The following is a 24,194-nucleotide window of genomic DNA, read 5'->3' on the forward strand; positions in this document are numbered from 1 at the left end:
TAAGACTCTAACTGTATCAAAAACTAATTTGGTTTAAATAAAAACTTAAACAAAACTAATTTGGCTAATAAGCATCCTATGGTGTAGAATATCATCAGAAGCCTCCCATCCATTATTTTATTCATTCATTCATTCATTCATTCATTCAGCATTTATTATCAGTCATTGCACTTCCTGATGGAAATGCAACATGAAAACAAATGTAGATATGACCTCAAATAACTCATGGTTCAGAAAGGAGGAAGGAGCAAGAAAGGACTATAACAGGTATGCTTGGAACAGTGATAACACAAGAGGGGAATGAGTGGGAATCAGGACAGTTTCACAGAGGAAATGCTAAAACAGAATCCCAATGAAAGAGTAGGAATTCACCGGGAAAGAGAGGAGAAGGGTACCCCACACAGAGAGAACAGCCTATGCTAAACTGCATGGATTAGAATACCGTGCCTTGGAGAACTGTAAGGATTTTGGGATGGTCTGAGAGGGAGCCTCTAGATAAGGAATGGAGAAGTGAGGAACTCCACCTAACACTCAGGACTTTGCACATAGTAGTGATTCCCACCACATCCAGACAACACCCACTATGTACAGAAATCATTTGGCTAGTTAATATCCACCAGCCAAGCTAAGAATAAGAGGCTGTTTTGACTCTAACAGCCTAGAGCCTAGTGACAGTTGACAGATCAGGTGAGATTTTGCATTTTTCAGAAGGACCAGTGACTCTCTGCTTTTGAAATACATGGCTGAGTGATCCGGACAGCAACGTCAATCAGGGAGAGAAAGCACCTCGGGTGCTCCCCACCTGTGTTGCCTAACTCTATGCATAGGGACAAAGAGGCTCCAGGATAGCCCATCCCTTCCCAGTGTGTGCAGTGCACTCCGTTCTGGGCCTTGATGGGCCCCGTTCTCCCTCCATGCCCAAGCTCTGTCTGTCTGTGGACAGGATTCAGGCTGGATCTGACACCTCTTTTGGATGTGCCTGTCTTCCCCCAACTCCCTAATCCTGCGGATGTCCAAGCTGTGGTGCTGACTATAGACCCAAGTAGGGGTGTCTTCCTTGGTGAAGTGGAGTGGAGTGGAAAGATCCAGAGAACCTACTTATTCCATCACTCCTTCCCCACTCAGTAGCTCCCCAAGCAACTCCAGGGAACCCTAGGAATATCAAATATCCCATCCATGTTCCAGATTCTTGCGGAGACCTGCTGGCACTAAATATAACTGAACCCAAGGCTTACTTAATTGAAGCCTTGATGTCACCCAAAGCAGAAAAGCCATATAATCTCACCTTTATGGTTCTGGTCACTAGAGGTTTATTGTTATTTCAGTGTGGGTTGTCTTGAAGATCTCATATCAGTTTCAAGTTCTATAGATATAACTATTATTGAAAACCAAGGGTCAGGCATGGATTTTTATCCTGTTTAAAATGACACGTAGCATACAATGCATTGTGAGGAATTCAAGGTAAGATAGAAAGGCTACTGCCCTTTAAGAACTTGGAATCTAGTTGGGGAAACAAAGCATGAAGAGATTTAACCATTGTTGTTGTTTTGCTTTTTATATTTACAATTTCTGCTGTTATCCCCATCCCTGCCTCTGCCCTTGTACTTTGTATATATTTTTAGGCTGATTCTCCTAAGTGGACAAAAGCAGGTATTTGCATAACAGGAAATGGAAGACACGGAGGATTTTGTGGGCCCGGGACCACATTCAGGTAACATCCCTGCAATATTGCCTGATGAAGTAAATAGTTCTTATAGTAAATAGTTCCATAATATAATAAAGGGCCAGTGGGTTGAGACTGTACTGAACTATAGTGTTCTTCCTCTTTAATCAAAATCTGCTTTCTTATGACATGGTTTAATATTGAATGAATATAAATTCTTTTTTTTTAATATTTTATTTATTTACTCATGAGAGATACACAGAGGGAGTCAGAGACACAGGCAGAGGGAGAAGAAGGCTTCCTTTGAGGAGACCGATGCAGGACTCAATCCCAGGACCCTGTGATCATGCCCTGAGCCAAAGCAGACTGAGCCACTCAGGTGCCCCAATATAAATTATTTCAACAACTAAAATAGCCTATTCATAATGTAGTGGACTCTGATCAATAGTTATATGTGTATGCACTCTCTCACCCCCCTTCTAAAATGAGGTTCCAGAAAGCCATCTTGGATTTTCTGAGAGTAGTCTCTCTTGGAATGGGCAAGGTAAGGCCCCTGGAATAATATCAGGTGCTTTCCTTAGAAGGAGAGATATAGGGTGAATGCTCTGGGAGCCAATGAGGGCGAGGCCCGAGAAGGCTGATGGAGGACCCCTGGCACCAAAGAGGGAGCCTTCCCTGGGGGATGCAGAAAAGCAACCCCTATGTGCAGAAAACAGGGAAAATCACATGCTTTGTGTTTTGAGAATTGAGACAAAAAATTTCTCGCTCACAAGGAGTGAAATCCTTTAAGGACCAGGGATCCAGGGTTTTGGGGTCAGTGGGGTGGTGGCTAGCATCTGAGGCATGGCTGGGCACATAAAATGAAAGAATCACAACTTTGGGGCCTTTGGTTGAGTGTCGGGCTGAAAGAGTTTGCTTAGGAGATCCACCACCACCCACAACCCCCACTCCCACACACACACCATGACCGTGACAACAATGAGCCTGTGGGGCTGTTGGAGGAAGCATTTTCAAAAGCAACACCTGTGGCAGCAAGAAGCAACAGGAGTGGTAGACTAGGTTAACTTCTTTAGACTGCCCCCACCTGCCCCTACTGACTTTTTCTTGGGTGCTTCAGTGTAAAATACTGGAAAAGAGGAAAGAGTGCTTGAGCAGTTACAGGGAATGAGAAGAGATGTGGTCAGTTCAGGCCAGTTCATTCCAGTTACAATTTATATAGCAAGACTACGCTTGAATGGTCTGAATTCCAGATAGAATACTTTCTCCTTTCCAAATGGTTTTTCATTTGAGAATTTGAAGAAAAAGTTTAAAACTCTGCTGTTCATCTGACTTCTTAGCCTTTGCTTCAGCTGAGAAATAAGCTTCCAATCTTTTATCAGATTAGTTGCCAGTGCTTCAAAAATCAAGATAAAGGTCATGGATACATGGACCCATCCTTTGCTTCATACATGTGGCTAAGATACTATGGAAATATTGTTCACAAAAAAGAGTTCTTAAGTTACAAAGTTGATCAAGGCCCAACATCCTTCACTGTCCACACATAGGTTACAGAAACATCCTGGAATCCTGAGGCACCTTTTATAACATGGACTAAATAAAGTAGTCATCAGCCTGTATCTGGCCTAGGGTTGCCTGAGTGGCAGATTCTTTTCTTTCCTGCTTCTTCTCCAGCTCCAACCCCTGAGCCAGCAATTTGGTATTTAATTCTATGCAGCCCTTAAACTAAGCCATGATGATTTCTTTGAGTTGAACTCAATTAAAGAAATTAGAATGTCTGAGACAGAGAGTCTGAAATACAAGGTCTTTCAACTCCCTGTCACTGCATGAGCATGAGGAGGCAGAGAGTCAGGCTTTGGCACAGCATACAACTGCACTGTGATACTTTATAGGGTGTGAGCTGGCTCCAGGACATGGCAGGATTTGTGCTGGAAGCCATAAGGCTGAACTGAGGGTAAAGACTGGCTGAACCATCTGGAAGACCTGTCTAGAGCCTAATGGAGGTTGGGCCTTCTGCTCAGGCTGCTATCCTGGGTCCCAAAGTGAAACTTCTCCTCTGAGGTTCTTCAGGGAAGATGACTTCCCAATGTCATGCTCAGTTTTGGGGCCTCATGCCCCTGCATGAGCTTGTAGTGCCATGACTCTTAGGGATCAATTCTTCAGGTTCATGTCATGGCCATTTCCCAAGGTACAGACTAATCCCAGGAGCACTGGGTTAGGATAATTTCCAATAACCTTGACTCCAAAGACCCACCTATGGCCCTTTTCTAACCTGGTGGATACTGCCAGCAGGTATTTTCTAAAACTCATCCAAAACACAATGTTTCGGTTGTACCTTTCCTGAGGATTATGGCTCCTACCAGTCCTTCACTTCATAACCAAGGGAAACCATTAAAGTGAGTAAATCTCTGGAGAACTACAAAGATTTGCTTCTTTGGGATTTTTATTCTTTTTAAAATTTTAACCTAAGGAAGATGCTATTAATGACTTTCAGTGAGGAAGGGGGAAAATTCTCCCAAATTTAACCTCTGAAGGCCATCCACTGATAGAACACCCTCCCACACTGTGACATTTTGTGTTTTTGTCAGCCCTCTCATCTTATAGATGGTCACAGAGAAGTGATTTACCCTGGTCATGTGTCCCTTCATTCCTCTGCATTCTGCTCCCTGATCAATTTCTTTCCCAGTTTGAAAAGACCTCCCAGAGGCCTTTCTTCACCACACATTTAGTCCTATCTTAGGCTTCTCTGTACACAGTTGGCATTTAGTGAAGAATATCCAGCCATTTTGGCTTCTCGGGATTTCTAAACCTCATTTCATTTCAACATATGTTCTGAGGAGATACATTTGGCTGCATTTTGGAGTTAGTTGCAAAGTCCTACGACTCTGGGAAATAGGAACCAGACTGGAATGGTCCAACAGTGTCTGCTTCTGATGTGAGGCATAAGGAGCTGGCAGGAGACTTCTTACATTATTGGGTTTGTGGACTGATAGAGGTCAGGCAAGTATATTGTACCCCAAAACCTTTAATTTTATATAATCTCTGTTTATCTCTAGGTGATGATGATGTGTTTAAAGAACCAATGAGGAAAAGAAGACGTTCTCTTGACCAGCGGTTCAGAGCATTTCCTCCTGTGGAACAAAGTGCTTTTAAGGAATGTGAGTGTCAATAACAATGCTGTGTGGCTTATTTTAATGTGGCTCTGCTCTTTTCCAAATGTGTAAAAATGCTCAACGGAGGAGGAGGTTAAATGGGAAAGAAGGATGAAACATTTTCAAATGATCCTGATCCAGAAAAGGGGACCTCAGAGTCTCTGCAGAGATCTATTAATTTGACAGTTCATCTCTAGAAGTCTCTGGAGAGCAGGGTTTTGATCAAAATAACCTCTTCCTGGTGAGGACAAAGATTGTGAAAATGGTTGGTTTGGTGCCTTGGTGAGTGTTTCTTTGATGCCCTGGCATTTTTTTTTTTTTTATGACCATAGGAGAAAAGATTCTAGAAGGGCAATAGCCAAATGCAAAGCATTTGCTGACTCCCATTACAAGGATTTTCAGAGCAGACTAGCTCCTTGGGAGGTTCTCATACTCAATAATTGCTATCTCCCATGAGCTATTATCTCTAGTGTCTGATAACTTGCTATCATATTTAATTGGCTTTTCATTTCATTTCTCTTTCTCTGCAACATTGAGCATATTCCTCTTTTGGAGACCTAGTACTTGATCCCTGTCAGGTACATCCCAGGTAATACATCCCTATTGATTCCAGATGAAAAATTGGAGTCACGGACCAGAAGGGTTTTGAGCAACACTTATCAGAAACTTATTCAGTCTGTCTTCCTTGATGACAGCATTCCTAATGGAGTCAAGTATCTCATGTGAGTCTGATATCAGCTACCCATCAAACCTCCTATCCATTCTTTCCTTAGGTAGATGCTTTTCTCCAACAATGAAAGGGAATTTTCAGTTAGAAACCAAGCAAAGAAGGCTGAAAAATTATGTGGCTATGGGATATTATTATTTATACTGATAGTTGCCATTCATTGGGTTGCCACTCTTGTTAGGTAACCTGCTAAATACTGTACATATATCAAATTTAATTGTCCCAATACCCGTATAAAGTAAAAAGTATTATCACCCCAATTTTATTGAAATTGTGGCTTAGAGAGGCCAAGACATTGACCAAAGTCACACTGTTGGTAAGCGAAAGGGCTTGAATCCAAGCCAGGCGGTGTGAAACTCTAGCTGGTACCCTCAAATGCTGGGCTGAGTTGACCTGAAGCACTTGATTAGTCAGGACTGAATCTCCACCCTGGTAAGACTCTGTGTTGCTCCCAGTAATACTTTACTTCTGCCTAAAATTTATTTCTAGGATCAAGACTACATAGTTTCCATAGAACACAAACAAAGACACTTCACATCTATATAGGCATTATAGAGTTTGTATAAAATTATCGTTACCAAGTATTTTTGTGTAATCTCCTTTGATCCTCATGACAACTCTCTGCAGGAAACAGGGACTAATATTCCCCATCTGATCAAGAAAGTAGCAGAGATTCAAAAAGATATATGACTTGCCTAGGATTGAAACTAAGTTCCTTCATGTTCTATTTTGATATTCTTCCCACTGCACTTTGATGACCATGACAACATGCATTTAAAAATCAATTCAGAAACAGGCTTCTGGCCTTGATTGAAAAACCATCATTGGACCCAATCTACATTGGATTATTTGGAAGCACAGGGGCTGGGAAGAGCTCCCTGATCAATGCCATCATCCAGCAAGCAATGTTTCTACCAGTATCTGGAGAAAGTATATGTACGTCATGTATTGTACAAGTGAGCTCGGGCTGCTGTGAGCAGTATGAGGCCAAAATCCACCTTCTCTCTGACCAGGTAAGTGTCTCCTTCCTTGCTTGCTTCCTTCCTTCTTCATTCCTCTCTCTGTTTTCCTCCCTCCTTTCTCTCCTCCTTCCCTCTCTTCTTTCCTTTCTTTCCCTCTCCCTCTCTCTCAGAGATTAAATTGTAAATATAGTTTATGACTTTGTTGAAAGGAAAAAAAAAACATGGTATGGAATGAAAAAGTTCTGTAGAGCGAGCTGGGGATTCTAGCCTGCATCCCGTCACTGTTGTTAGGGGACTTTGGGCAAGACATTTCCCTTTTTGGGTCTCTATTTCCTCACTAACAAAACAAGGGGTTTGGATTAGATGATCCCTTGCTGGATTAGGTGATTTTTGAGTTCCTGCCTATGCAGTCCCTACCCATCTCCACAAGAACAATGGACTCCTCCCTTTGTCCTTGTTTTTTTTTTTTTTCTGAATCTGTGTCATGAGGGGCTTGGCCCTACTCTCTTGGCAGGAGTGGAAGGAAGAGCTGAAGAATTTGACTAAACTCCTGCACAGGACAGAGGACCTGGGTGAAGAGGTGGACACTTGGGACAGGGACGATGCTGTGGAGGAAGCCATCTGGAAGCTACAAATGTTTTATGGAAATGGAGCAGAAAGAAAGAGCTATGAAGAGTTACTAAGGGCAAAGCCCAAAGGAAAGATTCCCACCTCCAGAATCATCACCCTCAAGGCAGAAGAGGTAGCTTCGAGATTTTTTTCCTGCATAGTATCATGAGTCACAAATATAATAATTGAATCCATTTAAGAGATTTGCTCAAGGCACAGTGTTTTTATTGGAAATGAGTTGATACCCAAATCAGAAGTATCCCTGACCAAGTTCTTTTGTATTATTTATGGCTGTCAAATCAGAAATTTTAGTGTCTGACTGGGGGATCTTTTGCGAATAGGGAAGGCTATTTACAGTTATTTGAGGATTAATTAAGGATGCTTTGGGCTACAAATGTTTAAAAACAAAACCACCCAGTTGATGTCTTAAATGAATAGGGATTTATTCATTTTCTCACATAAGAAGTCTGGAAATAGTTGGGTTTGTGGCTTAACAATGTCAAGATCAACACCTCCTGGATTCCCTTGGCCCTCCACTGTACTTGTTGCCTCATACTCATAAGATTGCTACTGAAATGCTAGATTTCAGGCTTCATGGAAGAAAGAGATGGATAAAAAGTTGGCACTAGCCATATCTCCCCTTTCCTGGGAAAGTAAAAGCTTTCTCAAAAACACCCCCAACAAACTTCTGGATAGATTTCCTCATACAGAACTGGACTCTGGTTCAGTCACATGGCCTTTCCTAGCTGAAAGGGAATCTAAAGCAAGAAATAAATGTGTTATGATTGGCTGAGACCAATCTCAATCTACTGCCCAAACAAACAGTCACTATTCTGCTAGCATTGGTGAAGACAGGATGGATATTGGATATGCAGCAAGTAGAATAACACTCTCCTCATTTTTATAATCAATATTCACTTTATTAAATTAAAATTTCATTTTAAATTAAAATACTTGTAGAACTAACATGTAACTTATTAAAATTATACATTTAAAACTTAGTGTTTCTTGTCTCTTAAAATTCATGTTTAAATATTCTTATCCTATTTATAAATCTGGCATTTTTTTGTATGAAATAAGAACAATTACTTACACTTGTTTAATGTTCAGTTATCTTCTAAGGTTAACATAGTGAGTGTTCCTTAAATAGCGAATGCTTACTTATATAATTAATTAAGTTTCCTTAGACTTTTTGTGTTATAGTTCAGATTAAATATATTACATTCTCTCAAAAAAATTTAAATACTGGACCAGGCACACTTAGAGGTCAAATAAATGAAATCTTTCAAGGCACTTAGCTCCTTATATTTAAATGAGTATTACTATTAAAAATAGTTATATTCCTAATGTCTAAGACATAGACTGAGCATGTCCAAAGAAACTCAGTGATTATAAAACTGGTTACTTTATTTGGGCACACACAGCTTACACCAAATAAGTTATACCAAGGTATCAGTATAGTGCCCATTTCTTTACTACTCTGTATTTAGAAATATATTCCTTCCCAATGATACAAATTTACCCCATGAAACTAGGAGTTGAAATACTCATTGAAACATAATTACATCTCAGTGAGTGAGGGCACAGATTCAAAATTTGATTCCTGGATTCCAGACTGGAATGAGGGAAGCCGAGTTTGCTTCCAGAATGATTTGTCTGGAGTCAGTTTATTTATTAGATTGAGACACCTTCTTATACAAAGGGACTTTTCAAGCCCATGTGTTTTCTGTCATATTCTCCTTAGTGAATCTGCTTTATTTATTTATTTATTTATTTATTTCAGAAGAGAAAGAGAGAGAGAGCATGAGTGGGAGGGGCAGGAGGAGAGAGAATCCCAAACAGATTCTGCACTGAGCAGGGAGCCAGACACAGGGTTCAATGTCACAACCATGAGGTCATGACCTGAGCCGAAACCAAGAGTTGGACACTCAACTGACTGCACCATCCAGGCACCCCAGTATCTGCTCTATTTTTAAATTAAATATCTTAAAGAACTTTTATCATGTTTTCTTTCACAATTTCTTATTATTTTATTAGAATTAATGAATTCTATGACTCCCTACCCAGATTGCAACAAATCCCTTATGTAATCTCAACTCTGTCAAGAATTTCTGTTCTTATCTTTTTTTTTTTTCAGGACCATTCTAAAAATATTTATTAACAATGACCACCATGGGGCACCTGGATGGCTCAGTTGGTTAAGTGTCTGACTCTTGATTTTGTCTCAGGTCATGATCCCAGGGTCATGGGATCCATCCCCATGGTCAGCAGGGAGTCTGCTGGAGATTCTCTTTCCCTCTCCCTCTGCCCTTCTCCCCTGTCCCTCACCACCAGTGCTCTCTCTCTCTCTCTACAATAAATAAATACATTTTTTTAAATGACCACCATACATCCAAGATCTTCTGTCCCCTGAAGTAGTATCCCAGTAGAGATTTGCTGCCACACATAGTTGCTGGCATGAATGTGTCATTGTCTGAAGATATGTTTAGCTAGGAACAATGGGCTGAGAAAAATTCCCCATCCCTACCATCATTAAAACATGCTGGAAATGCCTACACATCAAGATATTTTTGTATTTGGAAGAGAAATTTTAGAAACCATTTTAAAGATCAATTTCAGACCAATTTTCAATTTGGAAAATATGGTCACCACATCACTATCAATTTTCTATAGTCAAGGCTTTCTGGTAATCCAAATATTTGCATTAGCCACATGGGAAAAATGCTCTCTCTCCAAAATGTAGACAATTGCATATTAATAGCATTAATTTTAGAATTTAAATGGAATTTAGAGGATGAAATCATTATCCAGTGAAACTATAACTTTGCTGAAGCTCCATTCTAACTGGCTCTGGTTTTTTCATCTGTACATAAGGAGCTTGCACTTTCTGATCTCCAGGGTCCTTTCTGGCTCTCAGAGTGTGGGCCCTTGCAGACTGGATCACAGGCGTCCCAGTGCCCATTGCCCAGTGCTGTTTCTTACCATTACTCAGCATACCTTCGCTGAGCCCAAATCACAGCTGATCCAGGACAGAGAACCAGGAGAATGTCTGGTGTGTGTGATTTTGTCCTTCTTGCTCAGGCAGAGGAGCTATCTGTCAAGCTGGACCCCTACATCCGGACTCAGAGGAGAGATTTGGCTGGAGAACCAACTGAGACACAGATCTGGCCCTTGATCAAACATGTGGAAGTGACTTTGCCCAGATCAGAGCTGATTCCAGAAGGGGTTGTGCTGGTGGACATTCCAGGCACAGGCGACTTCAACAGCAAGAGAGATGAGATGTGGAAAAAGGTGATTCTCTTTCATGTGACTTTGTTTCCTCTTCCTTCAACTCCCCCACCCTTTCTAAGGCAACAAAGAATTTTCTGTTCTGGGTACAAAGTGGAGAAGCTGAGACCCAGAGCCGAGCTCCAAGGAACCAGAAGGCTGCTAAGGTGTTTAGTTGTAACGAACAGAGACCTACTAAAGCAATCCCAAGCAAGAAGGGGTTAATCAAAAGAGTATCCAAGGGTCTCCTGTGACAGCCAGGCCTCAAGGCCACCTATCAGGATAGAAGCTGCCATTTTCTCTCTCGTCCTCTGCCTGGCTTTTGTGACTGTTTCTTTGTGCATTTCTCTGTGGGGTCCTTCTTTTTCTTAGCTTCCTCTGCTTAGCCCTTAGGATCCATGTTGTGGACAATGACCACCCTAGCCCTGTCTCTTTTTTTTTTTTTTTAAGATTTTATCTACTTATTCATGAGAGACACAGAGAGGCAGAGACATAGGCAGAGGGAGAAGTAGGCTCCCTGCAGTGAGCCTAAATTGGGACTCCATCCCAGGACCTCGGGACCATGCCCTAAGCAGAAGGCAGATGCTCAACCACTGAGCCACCCAGGTGCTCCCCTAGCCCTATCTCTAAATTACATTGTGGTTCATATGCCTACAACTGTCTGATTCTAGTCTCTATGTGCTTTAGTTCAGATTCCTAAGAAGGAAAATGGGATCACTTACTGCCCAGCTAATGATTAACCCTCTCTGGTTTAGGTATCCAGTACAATCAGCTGTGGCTAGAGGTGGTGGTTGAATGTCTACCCTTTCAGCCAAAATCTTGGGTAGGGTTTCACTTTCTGGCAAAGAAGTTGGAGCTGACCAGGCACCCCAGATATGTCTACAGTCAGAGAGCTACGCGTTGCAGTAGCTAAATCTGTACCTAATGATGAAAGACCGAAATATCTTTAAGAATTTATCTCAAAAAAAAATTTATCTCTTTGTTCATTTGCTTTTCATTCACAAACACATATAATATGCAAGACAATAAATTTAGCACTGAGAATGCAGTGATTATGGCCAATAATAGCAGACATTTACCGAGCATTTACTTTGTGCTAGGTACTAACCTCAGTAAAGTAAATTGCCCATCATCACCCTGGGGATTTTAACCCAGGCAGGATGGCTGGAGAGCCTCTCTGATCTTAAATCCTATTGTAACCCTATATGTTGGAACAAAGCTAAATTAAAAGATGCAGAGCATTACCTTTAATGTTAAGAAAGGTGCATGTGTGTATGTGTGTGTAATGTTTGTAAATGAATAGCAGAAGTAGAATCTTGCCTTTTAGCAGGATACCCACCCAACTGTAGACAAGAGTTTCTGCATTTACTACCACTCTTTACTACATACATTTGTGAATTGTTTGCATATTTTGGATGAACATGTATTACCTTTATAACTAAAAAGCTGAAAGCAAAATAGAAGTGTTGAATGAGAAGCAGAGCCTTCCTGCAAGGGGCTTAGAGTCTAACAAGAGAGAAGAAATCTACAGATGACTAACTCCCTGACAAAAGGTGATATAAGAGAAGTCCAAGGTGCTATGAACACAAAAATAGAAATTACTTTCAACAAGCAACCTCATTCCTTCAGCAGACATCCACTGAGCGCCTACTCAATTTTGTGTTAGGTTTTGGATAGACGAAGACAAAGACTTGCTCTCGGCAGTCTTATAGTCCAGAAAGGAACCAATTAGTTCCATTAGTTAACAAACCACATTACTTAAAAATGAGAGCACCAAGGGATGAGTTCTTTTTGCAATGTGAAGGAAGCTTCAGAGAGGTTCCTTGGGCTTAGCTGTCACCACAGTAGACTGTTGAGAATGGGACCACTGAGCGCTGTTCTAGGCCAGAGAGCAGCAAAGACCCAGAGGAATGAAGGAGCCAAGTGTTGGGGGAAGGATGAGTCTTCCTGGGTGGCTGGAGGGAAGAGGTGTGGGGTATAGACAAGAGAGGCACAGAAGGCAAGCCCAGAAAATTTGGGGGTTGGGCTTGAATGCTACCCTTCCTGGGGAAGCTTGGAAGACAAGAGAGGCTGGGGCATGTGATAGGAAGAGAAAGGGTGTCTTTAGGCAGAGGAGCTCAGGAGCACAAGGCATAGGACTGGAGCTGGAAGGGGACTGGGAGGGAGGACTGGGATCTGTAAGTCACAATCAGTCCAGCACTATAAAATGATCTATCAGAGAACCATCTATTCTCTGCTATATGCAAGCTTTAAATTCTGTGGATTTGTGCTAAATGAATGACTGTGGACCAGGGGAGCTTTGTGACCAGTTTGCAGCCAAGATCAGGTTGACAAGATCAGGATGCCAGCCTACAAATAATCAGTCTATGCTCTGATTTTACAGATGAAGAAGTTAAGGCTCAGAGAGGGAAAATAATTTGCCTAAAACCACACAGCCACTGAATGGCAGAATTTGAATGAGAAAGCAGGTTCCTTCCCAGCTGGCTCCATGTCTCCCCATAGGACCCCCTAAGTGTTTTAAGATAAAGGCAGTCCCAGAGTCCTTCCCCTTGGTAAACTGCTCAGGTCCTGACATGAAGGCCCTGGTTTCTGCAGGGTCTCAGCTCTTGGAGTGGAATCCCCAGCCCTGGCTAGTTCCATGCTAGGCCCCAAGAGCAACAGATTAGGGAGGCAGCCAGCCTCTTTCCCTGGATGGAGCTATGGTTGCTGCCAGTTATGATATGCTGGGCAGCCTATCAAAGGCCACTCAGAACAGAGGAGCCAGCAGATCTGGCTCAGAACACCCGCTCTGAGGAGGTCGGGCTACAGTGAAGGGATGGTTCCCAGCCTGCTCCGCTTGGCCTCAGCTCCCCTGCATTCCTGTGGTTTTGGGATATTCTCTCACAAGAAGTGACTAAAGACTCCCCTCTTTTTAGGGAGAACATAGCACAATGCCCCCTTCCCCCATCTCTCTAGCTGCCAGCCTTGCCTTCCCTAAGCTAAGACTACTATGAATTCATGTGTCTCTGTCTGCCACCTTGAAGTTGTGACATTTTAGGCATATGTCACCTGAGCTCTCTGAGGCCCTTTCGCATCAGGGGAGGGGAATGGCATCCCTGTCACCCCACCTGCTCATAAGTTCAATTGCTCTAAATAAGCTTTTTTGTGTCTTCTGCGACTCGAACTTGACCAAACCCTGGCAGTCAGAGCTTTGTATAGGGCCTGAAATGTGTACTCCTCTTCTCATGTTAATAAACATTTATTAAGCACGTGCAGTTTCCCAGGACCAGGGGAATACAAAAGTAAGAGGCCCTGCCATTGTGGAGCTTGCAGCCTGGTATCCTGTGATCTTCCACAACCTGACTGAATAGCTAGAAGCTTCCCTAAATAGATTATTATAGTTTGGGAAGTGGGAGGGAGCAGTTGTTTTTATTCTCCTGCCTAAATGTGAGTTCATCCACATAGGAAGGAGGTTTTCCTAAGATTTCATTTGACAAAGGCTCCACTGCTAAAAATATGCTTGAAATCCAAGATTTCTCAGCCTCAGCACCTTTGGCATTTTCAGCCAGATAAATCTTTATTATGGAGGTGCTGACCTGGCATCAAAGGATGTTTAGCATCCCTGACCTCTACCCACTAGTGCTTAACCCAAGTCATAACAATGAAAAATATCTCCAGAGATCACCAAATGTCCTCTAGGGTACAGAATTGCCCTGAGTTAATAACTATTGGCATAAGGCAAAATAATGACTTAATTATCAAGTCACAAACTTGTTACACCTCTGTGTGCAAAGTGCTGTCCTGAGGAACCTCAAATAAACTCAGTCCCTGAGCTGGACCAGCTTTTTCTTTATATGGAAAAGGTGACAAGTGAAACAGTACAGTAAGAGAAATGTCACAAGGCAACATGTGATTACTTCTCACATAAAAGTTGCATATCGAATAGAGCAATACTTATGATTTTTTAAAGATGTTTATTTATTTGAGAAAGAGCATATAGCACATGAGCAGGAGGAGGGGTAGAAGAAGAGAAAGAAGCAGACTCCCCACTGAGCAAGGAGCTTGATAAGGGGCTCAATCCCAGGACCCTGAGATCATGACCTGAGCAGAAGGCAGACACTTATCTGACTAAGCCACCCAGGTGCCCCAGTATTTATGACTTTAATAATAAATTGTAATTTCATGTTCATTGACCTTCACAACTGGGATCATAAAGTTTCTGGCTCCGTGCCCCCACATGGTGGCAGTGTGCTAAATATGCAGGAGCAGTCAAACATCAAAACGATGCCCTCTGGTGATAACTTTGGGATTGATGAATGACCAGAACCTCTTCTGGAAAAACAATAATTTTCCCTAGAAGACAACTGAAGTAAAGCAAGCCAGTGATGGATCTGGGGCTGGAGGTCTGATTTCTTTAATTCTACCAATCACTAATGCCACAGATATCTGTGAAACCTCTAGTATGGGCCAAGCACTGTGTCTAACGTGATATGTATTCCAAGCTTAAAAGTGCAGCCCATCAAATACCTCACGATCTAAGAGTGGGGTTGGGGTGGTGTAGAAAGCCAACCCTATTCAGTAACTCTGAAAGGTGCAATGGCAGGTAAATTTAGGTGCTGTAGAATGCAGAGGAGGGGTGGCCAATCTGTCATCACGTGGCCGTTAGCAGAGTCTCAAAGGGCAAATGGAGGTCAAGCAGAGGTTGTGGCCAGTGCAAAGGGCCTGAGAGATAAAAGAGTAAGTTACATCTGAGAAACTTCAGGAAGCTCAGTCTGGCTAGCACATGGAGAGTGCAGTGGGAGAGATGAGAGGTGGGACTGGAAGAGAGATAGGGCAGTGCATAGAGGACATAAATGATACATTACGGGATCATGTCCTCTACAGTTGAGATGCCACTTATGTTCTTAAACCTATTGTGGTTATGTTTCACAGACCATTGATAAATGCTCAGTGATCTGGGTCATCAGTGACATTGAAAGAATTTCTGGAGGAAGAGCCCATGAAGACCTTCTGAATGAGAGCATCAAAGCCTGCCAAAGGGGCTTCTGCAGGGACATTGCTCTGGTGGTCACCAAGACTGACAAACTCCACCTGCCGGAATATCTAAGGTACCAAGCTGGGCTTGTAGGCCTATGGGCTCTTCTGTGGGTTCCGACCACCATAACAACAGGGCTTGGACCCCCAGGCATTATAGACCTAAGGAAGTAATGGTTGGGGATGAAAGAAAAATCTGGGTGACTTCCTAGGACATCAAGACCCTTGGATAGATTGCCTTGGGAATCTGAACATTGTGGCCCTTCTTTTGGAGTAGCTGTTCAATACCCAATAGGCTGTTCCCTGTGCAGCTCTGGGCATGGGGGCACTCATGTACATGAGATGCAAAGAGCACCTCCTGGAGTTGTGTGGTGTGATGGTCCTGCCCCATCTCCCGCAGATATGGGACATGTAAATGCCCCACAGCTAGTAGGCACTCTGTAATACTGTCTGGCGCAGCTTTGAAGTGTCAGATTCTGTTTCAGATTTTAAACTCATTTGGAGCAAGGTTCTCAGTGTTTCAGAACTTTGGCCAACAGTAACAGCATTCTTACAGAGTCATATTCTGGCAAAATTTTAATGGAAGGTAAGCATTTTAGAGTTTAATAAATGTTAAAATATGCCGATATCCATGTGGATCTCTGTACCTCTGTAACCAAGAGAGTTATAACTTACCTTCTCTATTGGCACCCTTTGAAAATGGAAAGGGGTGTTATTTACCCTTACAGCAAGTATAAACTGGTCTGTCCTGGGTCTGTGGGGCATATGGCCATCAGATATAATGTTAATGCTTCTCTGCTCTAATAAGAGCATTTTTACTGGTCACCTGTCATCTCTACCATTCCCCCACACCCACTGAAATTTGAATCTGTGTCTCCAGGAATTCACTAAGCAGAGAAAACATCTCAGGTAAGGAGATAGGCCAAGGCTTTCCCCCTAACATCTTGCTTTCATGGGCTAGGTTGGAACTTCAGCTTCACTGTTTTTGCCTGCAGTTTCCCTCACCCCACCTCCTACCCCAGAGTGGTATCTCAAGCTCTCCCTTCAAATGCCAACTCTGCAAATGAACATAATTCAATCAAATTTATGAAACCTTTGTTGAACACCATGGTAGGACCTGCAGATTCAGAGGGGGATAGTGCCTTGTCACTGAGACTGCTGCCTTAGAAGAGGGTTAAAGGGGATCCCTGGGTGGCGCAGCGGTTTGGCGCCTGCCTTTGGCCCAGGGCGCGATCCTGGAGACCCAGGATCAAATCCCACATCAGGCTCCCAGTGCATGGAGCCTGCTTCTCCCTCTGCCTATGTCTCTGCCTCTCTCTCTCTGTCTCTCTGTGACTATCATAAATAAATAAAAATTAAAAAAAAAAAAAAAAAGAAGAGGGTTAAAGGTTTTAAGAGAGGGATAATCAAAGTGCTATGGGGACCCAGAGAGAGAGGGCTGCAATTTGACTGGGCCAGGGGGTGAGATCACCACCAACAAAACACTGAGAAATAAAGACACTTGTTTCAAGTGGACACTGCAGGCAGATCAGAAGAGAGGACATTTGTACCAAGGAAAGCTTATGTGAAGGTATTAAGGCATCACAATATATGCTGCTTTTAGGGAAATTTGAAAGACTACCGTGACACATCAAATGAGTTAAGTAATTGTTACAATTTTCATTTCAGGGAAAGAAAAGTGGGAAATGTAAGTACAGACTAGTTTTTTTTTAAGTTTTATTGATATGTAAGTGATAACAAAAACTTTACACATTTAATGTAACAGCTTAATGAGTTTAGACATATGCATGAACTAGTTATTTTTAATAATACTTTTCATGATTAATATAAAACCCAAATACATACACATTTGTCTGCACCAAATGAAGATATGCCCCCCATATTGTGCATCTTATCACCGTATAACCCTAAACTCTTTACCATGCTTTCATTTCTTTTCCCCAACTAGCAGGCTATTTCAAGTCAGCGGGAGGCTGTTTTAGAAAGAAACGACCTGATAAAACTACAAAGGAGTAGAATTCTCAAGGAAAAACTCAAGGTGAGTTAACAGATTTCCCTATGTATTTTTTCTGCTTTTCAACCATTCAGATTTTCAGAAACAAACATCTATTTGGTCTTGCGTAGTAGCCACATCAAAAGCCTTGGAGTTAACTTAGTCCTACTGATTAGTAACTTGTGACCTCAGACAAATTACTATTCCTCTCTGAATCTCCACTTTCCCATCTGTAAAATGGGGAAATGATAACATTTACCTCTTGTGGTTGTTGGAAGGATGGAGTAAGCATATGGTCTATTGAGAAATATGTGCAGGTAAAATCAGAGATCACCACAGTGTTCGAGCGTGATTTGCTGGAGGAATGCAAATGATGGTGTGGGGACACAGAAGGATGCTCGGATCACCCTGGCAGTCAGAGAGGGATTGTTGTAGAGAGGTGCAGGGAAAACTCATGCTCTTGAGCAGAATTTTAAAGAACCAGTAGTCGTTAGTAAGCAAGGAAATGGGAGAAAGGGCCTTCTGCAGGAGTGCTGGGAGATAAGGCCTGAGCTACTTTATTTTATTTTTTAGAAAGGCAGAGAGAGCACCTGAGCTATAGTGAGTGTGTGTAGAGGGGGCAGGGGGAGGGGTGAGGGTGATGGAAGGGCAGAGGGAGAAGGAGAGAGAGAATCTTAAGCAGACTCTACACCCAGCACAGAGCCCAATGTGGGGTTCGATTTCACGACCCTGAGATCATGATATGAACTGAAATCAAGAGTTGGAGGCTAACTGAGCCACCCAGGCACCCCCTGAGCTGTATTTTTCAAGCTTGAGAAATTGTTCTGTAGGAATCTTGGTATTTTCTTAAATTATTTTTGTTATTCTGACTTATAAAACTCCTTACTATAATAGCCTTATACAACTATAAAACTGAAACCAATTTTAAGATAAACTATAAACAAAATGTAGAAGTGGTATATCAGAGTTAGTATAATGTGATAGAAATTTTGGTCTTGCTGAAACTAAATTTTCAGTGCTGGTAATAGTAAAAACATATGGCCTGATGTCCCATTCTATATTTAATTGCATTCTGTATTTTGAATTCAATTACACTGATGCAGAAAACTTCTGATGTACAATGTGGAATTGAAAATTTCAAAGCTTTTGTCTCTAATTCAGGATAACCAGACCTCATACTTAAGCCAAAACCTTTGACCAACCAATTCTTGAACGCTGGTTTTAATGAGGCAATAACTGAATAAAGCTGTTCTTATTCTCTTTAATTGTTCTGGATGGCATTAAAGAAATATGCATTTAATGAGTACCTCATCATAATTGTTTCTGGAAACAAAACACAAATACTTCAATTTGCTATTCACAACTACATTTATTGCTAATAAATGTGGCACGTCGGTGTGTCTGAGATAGGGTCTGGACAACAGTGACTCAGCTTGCAGGGTGACTATCATTCTATTACCATGCAAGTCTTTTGAGGTCTGCACCCCTATACCTCTGATGGCCAGGTAATATCTTAATTCTACAACCACTTTACTTCAGTCTGAAGTATTGTGAAATCTTCACTTGTACTGCATGCCTTCACTTGGAGCAAATTTAATCTTAATTGTATCTGGGTTTTATATTAATCATGATGCTGATTATAAGGTGGTCATCCATATAGATCTCTATGCTTATATTGTATTATAAAAATAAAGATTGGGAAAATATACTGTAAGAAAAATGACAGATCCCTGAGATTCCATTTATAGGCCTTAGTCTGGAAATACTATGTATTTTAGAAAGATTGTTTTCTCAGCATTCAGAAGAATGGATGAGGGGGCAGGGTGGTGAAGATTGGATGCAGAAAGACCATTTGGGAGGCTTTTCCTGTAATCCAGCTGGAAGTGCTAAGAGCTTGAGCAAGGCAGTCACTTATAGGAGTGGAGGAGAGGAGACGCGTTCAAGAGATGTCAGGAAGTTCACATCCACAAGTCTTGTGAAGGTATCTGGGTGTTTACATTCTCAAGTACATCCTTTGAGCTGATTATCACAGCATTTTACCTTTGCATGACGACACCTATAAAGAAAACCATACTCCTCCTCCTATGTGTCTCTCCTTTCCTCTCATGCTTTAACACACTCACACTACTTCTTTTTTTAAATTGACATATAGTTGGCACACAATATTATGTTAGCTTCAGGTATATAACATACTGATTGGACAGATCTGTATATCACAACACGATCACCACAAAATAAGTCTGGTTACCCTCTGTCACCATGTTAGTACAATATTAGTGACTATATTCCCTATGCTGTACTTTATATTCCCATGACTTGTTTAGTTGGTAACTGTAATTTTGTACCTCTTAATCCTCTTCACCTATTTTGCCAAACCTTCCATCCCCATTCCCTCTGGCAACCACCAGTTTGTTTTCTATTTCTGAGTCTCTATTTTGCTTTGTTTGCTCATTTTTTTTTACACTTCTTATAAATGAAATAATATGGTATTTGTCTTCCTCTGACTTATTTCACTTAGTGTAATTTCCTGTAAGCCCATCTGTCTTGTTGCAAATGGCAAGATTCTATTCTTTTTTATGGCTGAATAATATTCCACTGTATATATGTATAACATATCTTCATTCATCCATTAACAGACACTTAAGTTGCTTCCATATGTTGGCTATTTATAAATAATGTTGCAGTGAACGTGGAGGAGCGTATATCTTTTCAAATTAGCGTTTTCGTTTTCTTCAGATAAATACCCAGAAGTAGAACTGCTGGATCATTTGGTATGACTATTTTTAATTTTTTTCAAGAAACTCCACATTGAAAAAAAAAAAAAGAACCTCCACATTGTTTTCCACAGTGGCTGTACCAATTTACAATCCCACCAACAGTGCGTGAGGGTTCCCTTTTTTCCACACCCCCACTAATACATGTTATTTCCTATCTTTTTGATACTAGCCGTTCTGATCGGTGTGAGGTGATATCTTGGGGTTGTAACTAGCATTTCCATGGTGATTAGTGAAGTTCAGCATTTTTCATGTGTCTTTTTTATCATCTATATGTCTTCTTTGGAAAAATGACTATCCAATTCCTCTACCCATTTTTAATCGGATTCTTTGGGGTTTCATGGGCTTTTTACATATTTTAGATATTAACCCCTTATCACATATAGGATCTGAAGGTATCTTCTTCCATTTAGTAGGTTGCCTTTTTGTTTTGTTGACAGTTTCTTTCTCTGGGCAAAAACTTTTTACTTTGATGTAGTCCCAATTTTATTTTTGCTTTTGTTGTCTTTGCCTGAGGAGACATATCAAAAAACAAAACAAAACAAAACAAAACACTGCTAAAGACCAATGTCCAAAAGTTTACTGCCTATGTGTTCTTTTAGGAATTTTATGGTTTCAGGCCTTACTTTTAGGTTTTTAATCCATTTTGAGCTTATTTTGGTATATGGTTTACGAAAGTAGTCTAGTTTCATTCTTTTGCAGGTAGCTGACTAGCTTTCCTAACACCATTTATTGAAAAGGCTGTGTTTTCCCAATTATATATTCTTGCCTCTTTTGTTGTAGATTAATTGACCATACAAGTATGGGCTTATTTCTGCGCTGTCTACTCTCTTCCATTGTCTATGTATCTGTTTTTGTGCCAGTATCATACTGTTTTAATGATTATAGTTTTGTGGTATGGTTTGAAATCTGGACACATGATAATCTCCAGCTTTGTTTTTCTTTCTCAACATTGCTTTGGCTATTTGAGGTCTTTTGTGGTTCCATACAAATTTTAGTATTATTTGTTTTAGTTCTGTGAAAAATACTGTTGGTATTTTGATAGGGATTCCCTTGAATCTGTGGATTGCTTTGAGTTGCATGGACATTTTAATTATATTAATTCTTCTAATCCATGCTAACACACTTAACAACACTTCTGACACCAGTGTTGGAATTTTTTCCCACACCAAGCAATTCTCTGTGACACCAGCAGGGTGTTCTGTGATTTTTTTTAAAAGTTAACATACAGTGTATTGTTAGTTTCCGGGGTAGAATTCAGTGGTTCATCAGTTGCATATAACACCCAGTGCTCATTACATCCTGTGCCTTCCTCAATGGTCGCCACCCAGTTACCACATTCCCCCACCTGCTCCCTTCCAGCAGCCCTCAATTTGTTTCCTATAGTCTATGTCAGGTACTAATGTCAAAGACCAAATATTAGAACAACAGATGCTTCTGGTGCTCTTATCACTTAGGAAATGATGGTGGTTTTAGGAGCTCTGTGCTGAGAACTGGGATCAGGACTAATATTAGAACTGAAGACTATCCTAGCACCCCAGTTTATAAGGAATTTAGAGGCCTTGTGTCAGGAACTGGGGACAGAGACCAATACATATATAGTCCTTCTTATTACTATTCCTTATTTTACTTAGTTTGAGTACTGTGATGGACTCTTGACTTTTCACAGAATTACTGTGTTCTTTTTGGTATTCTAGTTCGCCTCTTGGCCAGTGAGAGCCTATAATTTAAGATGGTTTATTTTCACCTTACCCATACATTTTCAAAACATTTTTGCTCTTTGGCAACAACAAGTTGTTCAGACTCCTTTTATTTTTCCCTGCCCCAAGATGTGGACCTACTACTCTCAAGTAAACTTGGGTCTCTTTTATTAAAGAGTACTATCAAAAATAAAAATTGGGGTGCTAGGGATTCATATCAAATGATTTCATACAGGCAAAAGAAGTGGGCAGGGTGAAATCACTGCAAAATTATTATTGTTTTTGTTTTTGTTTTTACTGCAAAATTATTGTAATGAAAAAGCTAGAAAAGATAGATTATTTTGAAAATGGGGTCATGATTTATATTACTGACCTTAAGCTAACTCCAGCTTCACTATCCCCCCTTTTGATTCTGTTTTCATCTAGTACCCCTTATATTTTGAGCTATAGAATTTCTCCTCTCTCATATGTAATATCTTCTTACAAATTTTAATGTCTATGGTGCTATACACTATAGTAACAAGCCATGTGTGTAAATTATAATAGTGACTAATCTTTCTATAGGATAATTCAATGAATATCCACTCACCTCTCGGATCCTACTTTCCAGCTATAACTGTTTCTACATGTCTTCTATAGTAATATAGAACCTGCACACTGTAGTCACTTCATTGACACTATAAAAATATTTCTCTGTACTATCATAACAAGCATAAATGTTAACTAATATTCAATAGTTTTTGGAAGTGGTATACAAAATTTAGAGCAAGATTTTAAATAATGTAAATAGCTAGATACAGTGAGGCATACTCCTTTCTTTCAAATGTTTTAAAACCCTACTTAAATTTAATTCCGCGTTAGTTTTATCTCCCAGTAGAAAATAGTTTCGACATTCTCTAAGCTTTTTTTGCTAGACTCAGAACTCTATCAGAAGGGAAAAAGGTGGGCAGCCCCGGTAGCACAGCGGTTTAGCGCCGCTGGCAGCCCGGGTGTGATCCTGGAGACCCGGGATCGAGTCCCGCATTGGGCTCCCTGCATGGAGCCTGCTTCTCCTTCTGCCTGTGTCTCTGCCTCTCTCTCTCTGTCTCTCATGAATAAATAAATAAAATATTAAAAAAAAAGAAGGGAAAAAGGTTAACCTTGTTAGATCCTTTGTATTATTTCAGCCTTGACTGTAGTGTGTGGGGCTTCTGGAAGTCTATCCTGTCATCTCTATTCCAGCCTTAACTACACGTGCCAGATATGTGGTCTCTTGCCTCTCCCAGTGGCAGCTCTTTGGTATCTTTGCATCAGAAGGAGATTGACAACTCTATAGTTTTCTACTGCTCCCAAACACCCACCCACCCACACACACACACACACACACACACACTCACATCCTTTACAGTTTTTCTCTTTTCTTTCTTTTTTTTTAAAAAAAGATTTATTTATTTGTTTGTTTGTTTGTTTATTTAAGAGAGAGAGAGAAAGAGAGAGAGGCAGGGAGGGGCAGAGGGAGAGTTAGGGAGAAACTGTAGCAGACTCTGTGCATAGCACAGAGCCCCATGTGGAGCTTCATCTCACCACCCTGAGATCAGGACCTGAACCAAAACCAAGACTCAGACATTTAACTGATTATGCCGCCCAGGTGTCCCTTCTTTTCTTTTAAGTGAGAATAATGAAAGATTATGGAACAATATTTGTGTATAATCCTAGTGTAACTTCTCTGTGATGATGATTTTTCTAATCATAAAAAGACTTTCTCATATCCTTAATTCCTTGACATTTGAAACTATGATGTACTTAAATGTTACTCTGCTTTTAAATGTGTCTGATTGCTCACTAACCACCCAACTAAGAACCTTGCACTTTCACAGCACAGTGTTGTGTTGGGTAGGTAAATATTTAACAACCAGCTCTCTGTTTAAAAAGAAAAGAAACAAAACACCTAAAAAGGCACTGATTTCTAGCATTTGCTGATTCCTATGATGTAATACTTCCACCATGGCAAATTTCAAGCTACTAGAGTGATGTTGCTAAACACGGGGTTGGGGAGAGCTGTGTACAGTCAACTCTCAGGAGCTAGTACAACTGTCTCTAGCATGTCACTGCCTTTGCTGGAATTGTGCTCCCCACCTGACCCCCTATGAAGCACCCTGGAGCTTTTCCCCTCTCTGAACATTTCAGTGCACTTTGAACTATTTTCTCTATACAATTTCTTCTATAATTGCTATTTTTAACTCCCAAGATAATAGTTTCTATGCAGCAGTTTTCTTATAACCTTGTGAAGTATGGACAGATGGGAACACCTGCCATATAGGTGTTGTGTGTTCCTTAAAGGGCTCTTGCAGGATTGAA

At 41.0% G+C, this 24,194-nt stretch overlaps 1 protein-coding gene across 9 annotated transcripts in view; it reads left to right on the top strand.

The window, feature by feature from the left end:
* The window catches only part of NUGGC (nuclear GTPase, germinal center associated), a 57,803-nt gene that overhangs the window by 12,177 nt on the left and 21,432 nt on the right, over positions 1-24,194 (top strand). For 3 of the 9 annotated variants that reach the window (XM_072796155.1, XM_072796156.1, XM_072796157.1), the window contains 9 exons: positions 1,623-1,711; positions 4,717-4,818; positions 5,426-5,534; positions 6,330-6,552; positions 7,016-7,243; positions 10,192-10,401; positions 15,289-15,464; positions 17,059-17,077; positions 17,339-17,428. In XM_072796155.1, the coding sequence (XP_072652256.1) occupies positions 1,669-1,711; positions 4,717-4,818; positions 5,426-5,534; positions 6,330-6,552; positions 7,016-7,243; positions 10,192-10,401; positions 15,289-15,464; positions 17,059-17,077; positions 17,339-17,428 (1,200 nt within the window). In that variant the 5' untranslated portion in view covers positions 1,623-1,668. Of the gene's footprint in view, positions 1-1,622; positions 1,712-1,843; positions 2,043-4,716; positions 4,819-5,425; positions 5,535-6,166; positions 6,553-7,015; positions 7,244-10,191; positions 10,402-15,288; positions 15,465-17,058; positions 17,078-17,338; positions 17,429-24,194 lie in introns of those variants that run through there. The other 6 variants (XM_072796159.1, XM_072796158.1, XR_012016473.1 and 3 more) reach the window with 5 other exon arrangements.

The sequence above is a fragment of the Canis lupus genome, chromosome 24 (assembly GCF_048164855.1).
Source record: "Canis lupus baileyi chromosome 24, mCanLup2.hap1, whole genome shotgun sequence".
NCBI classification, from domain to species: Eukaryota; Metazoa; Chordata; class Mammalia; order Carnivora; family Canidae; genus Canis; species Canis lupus.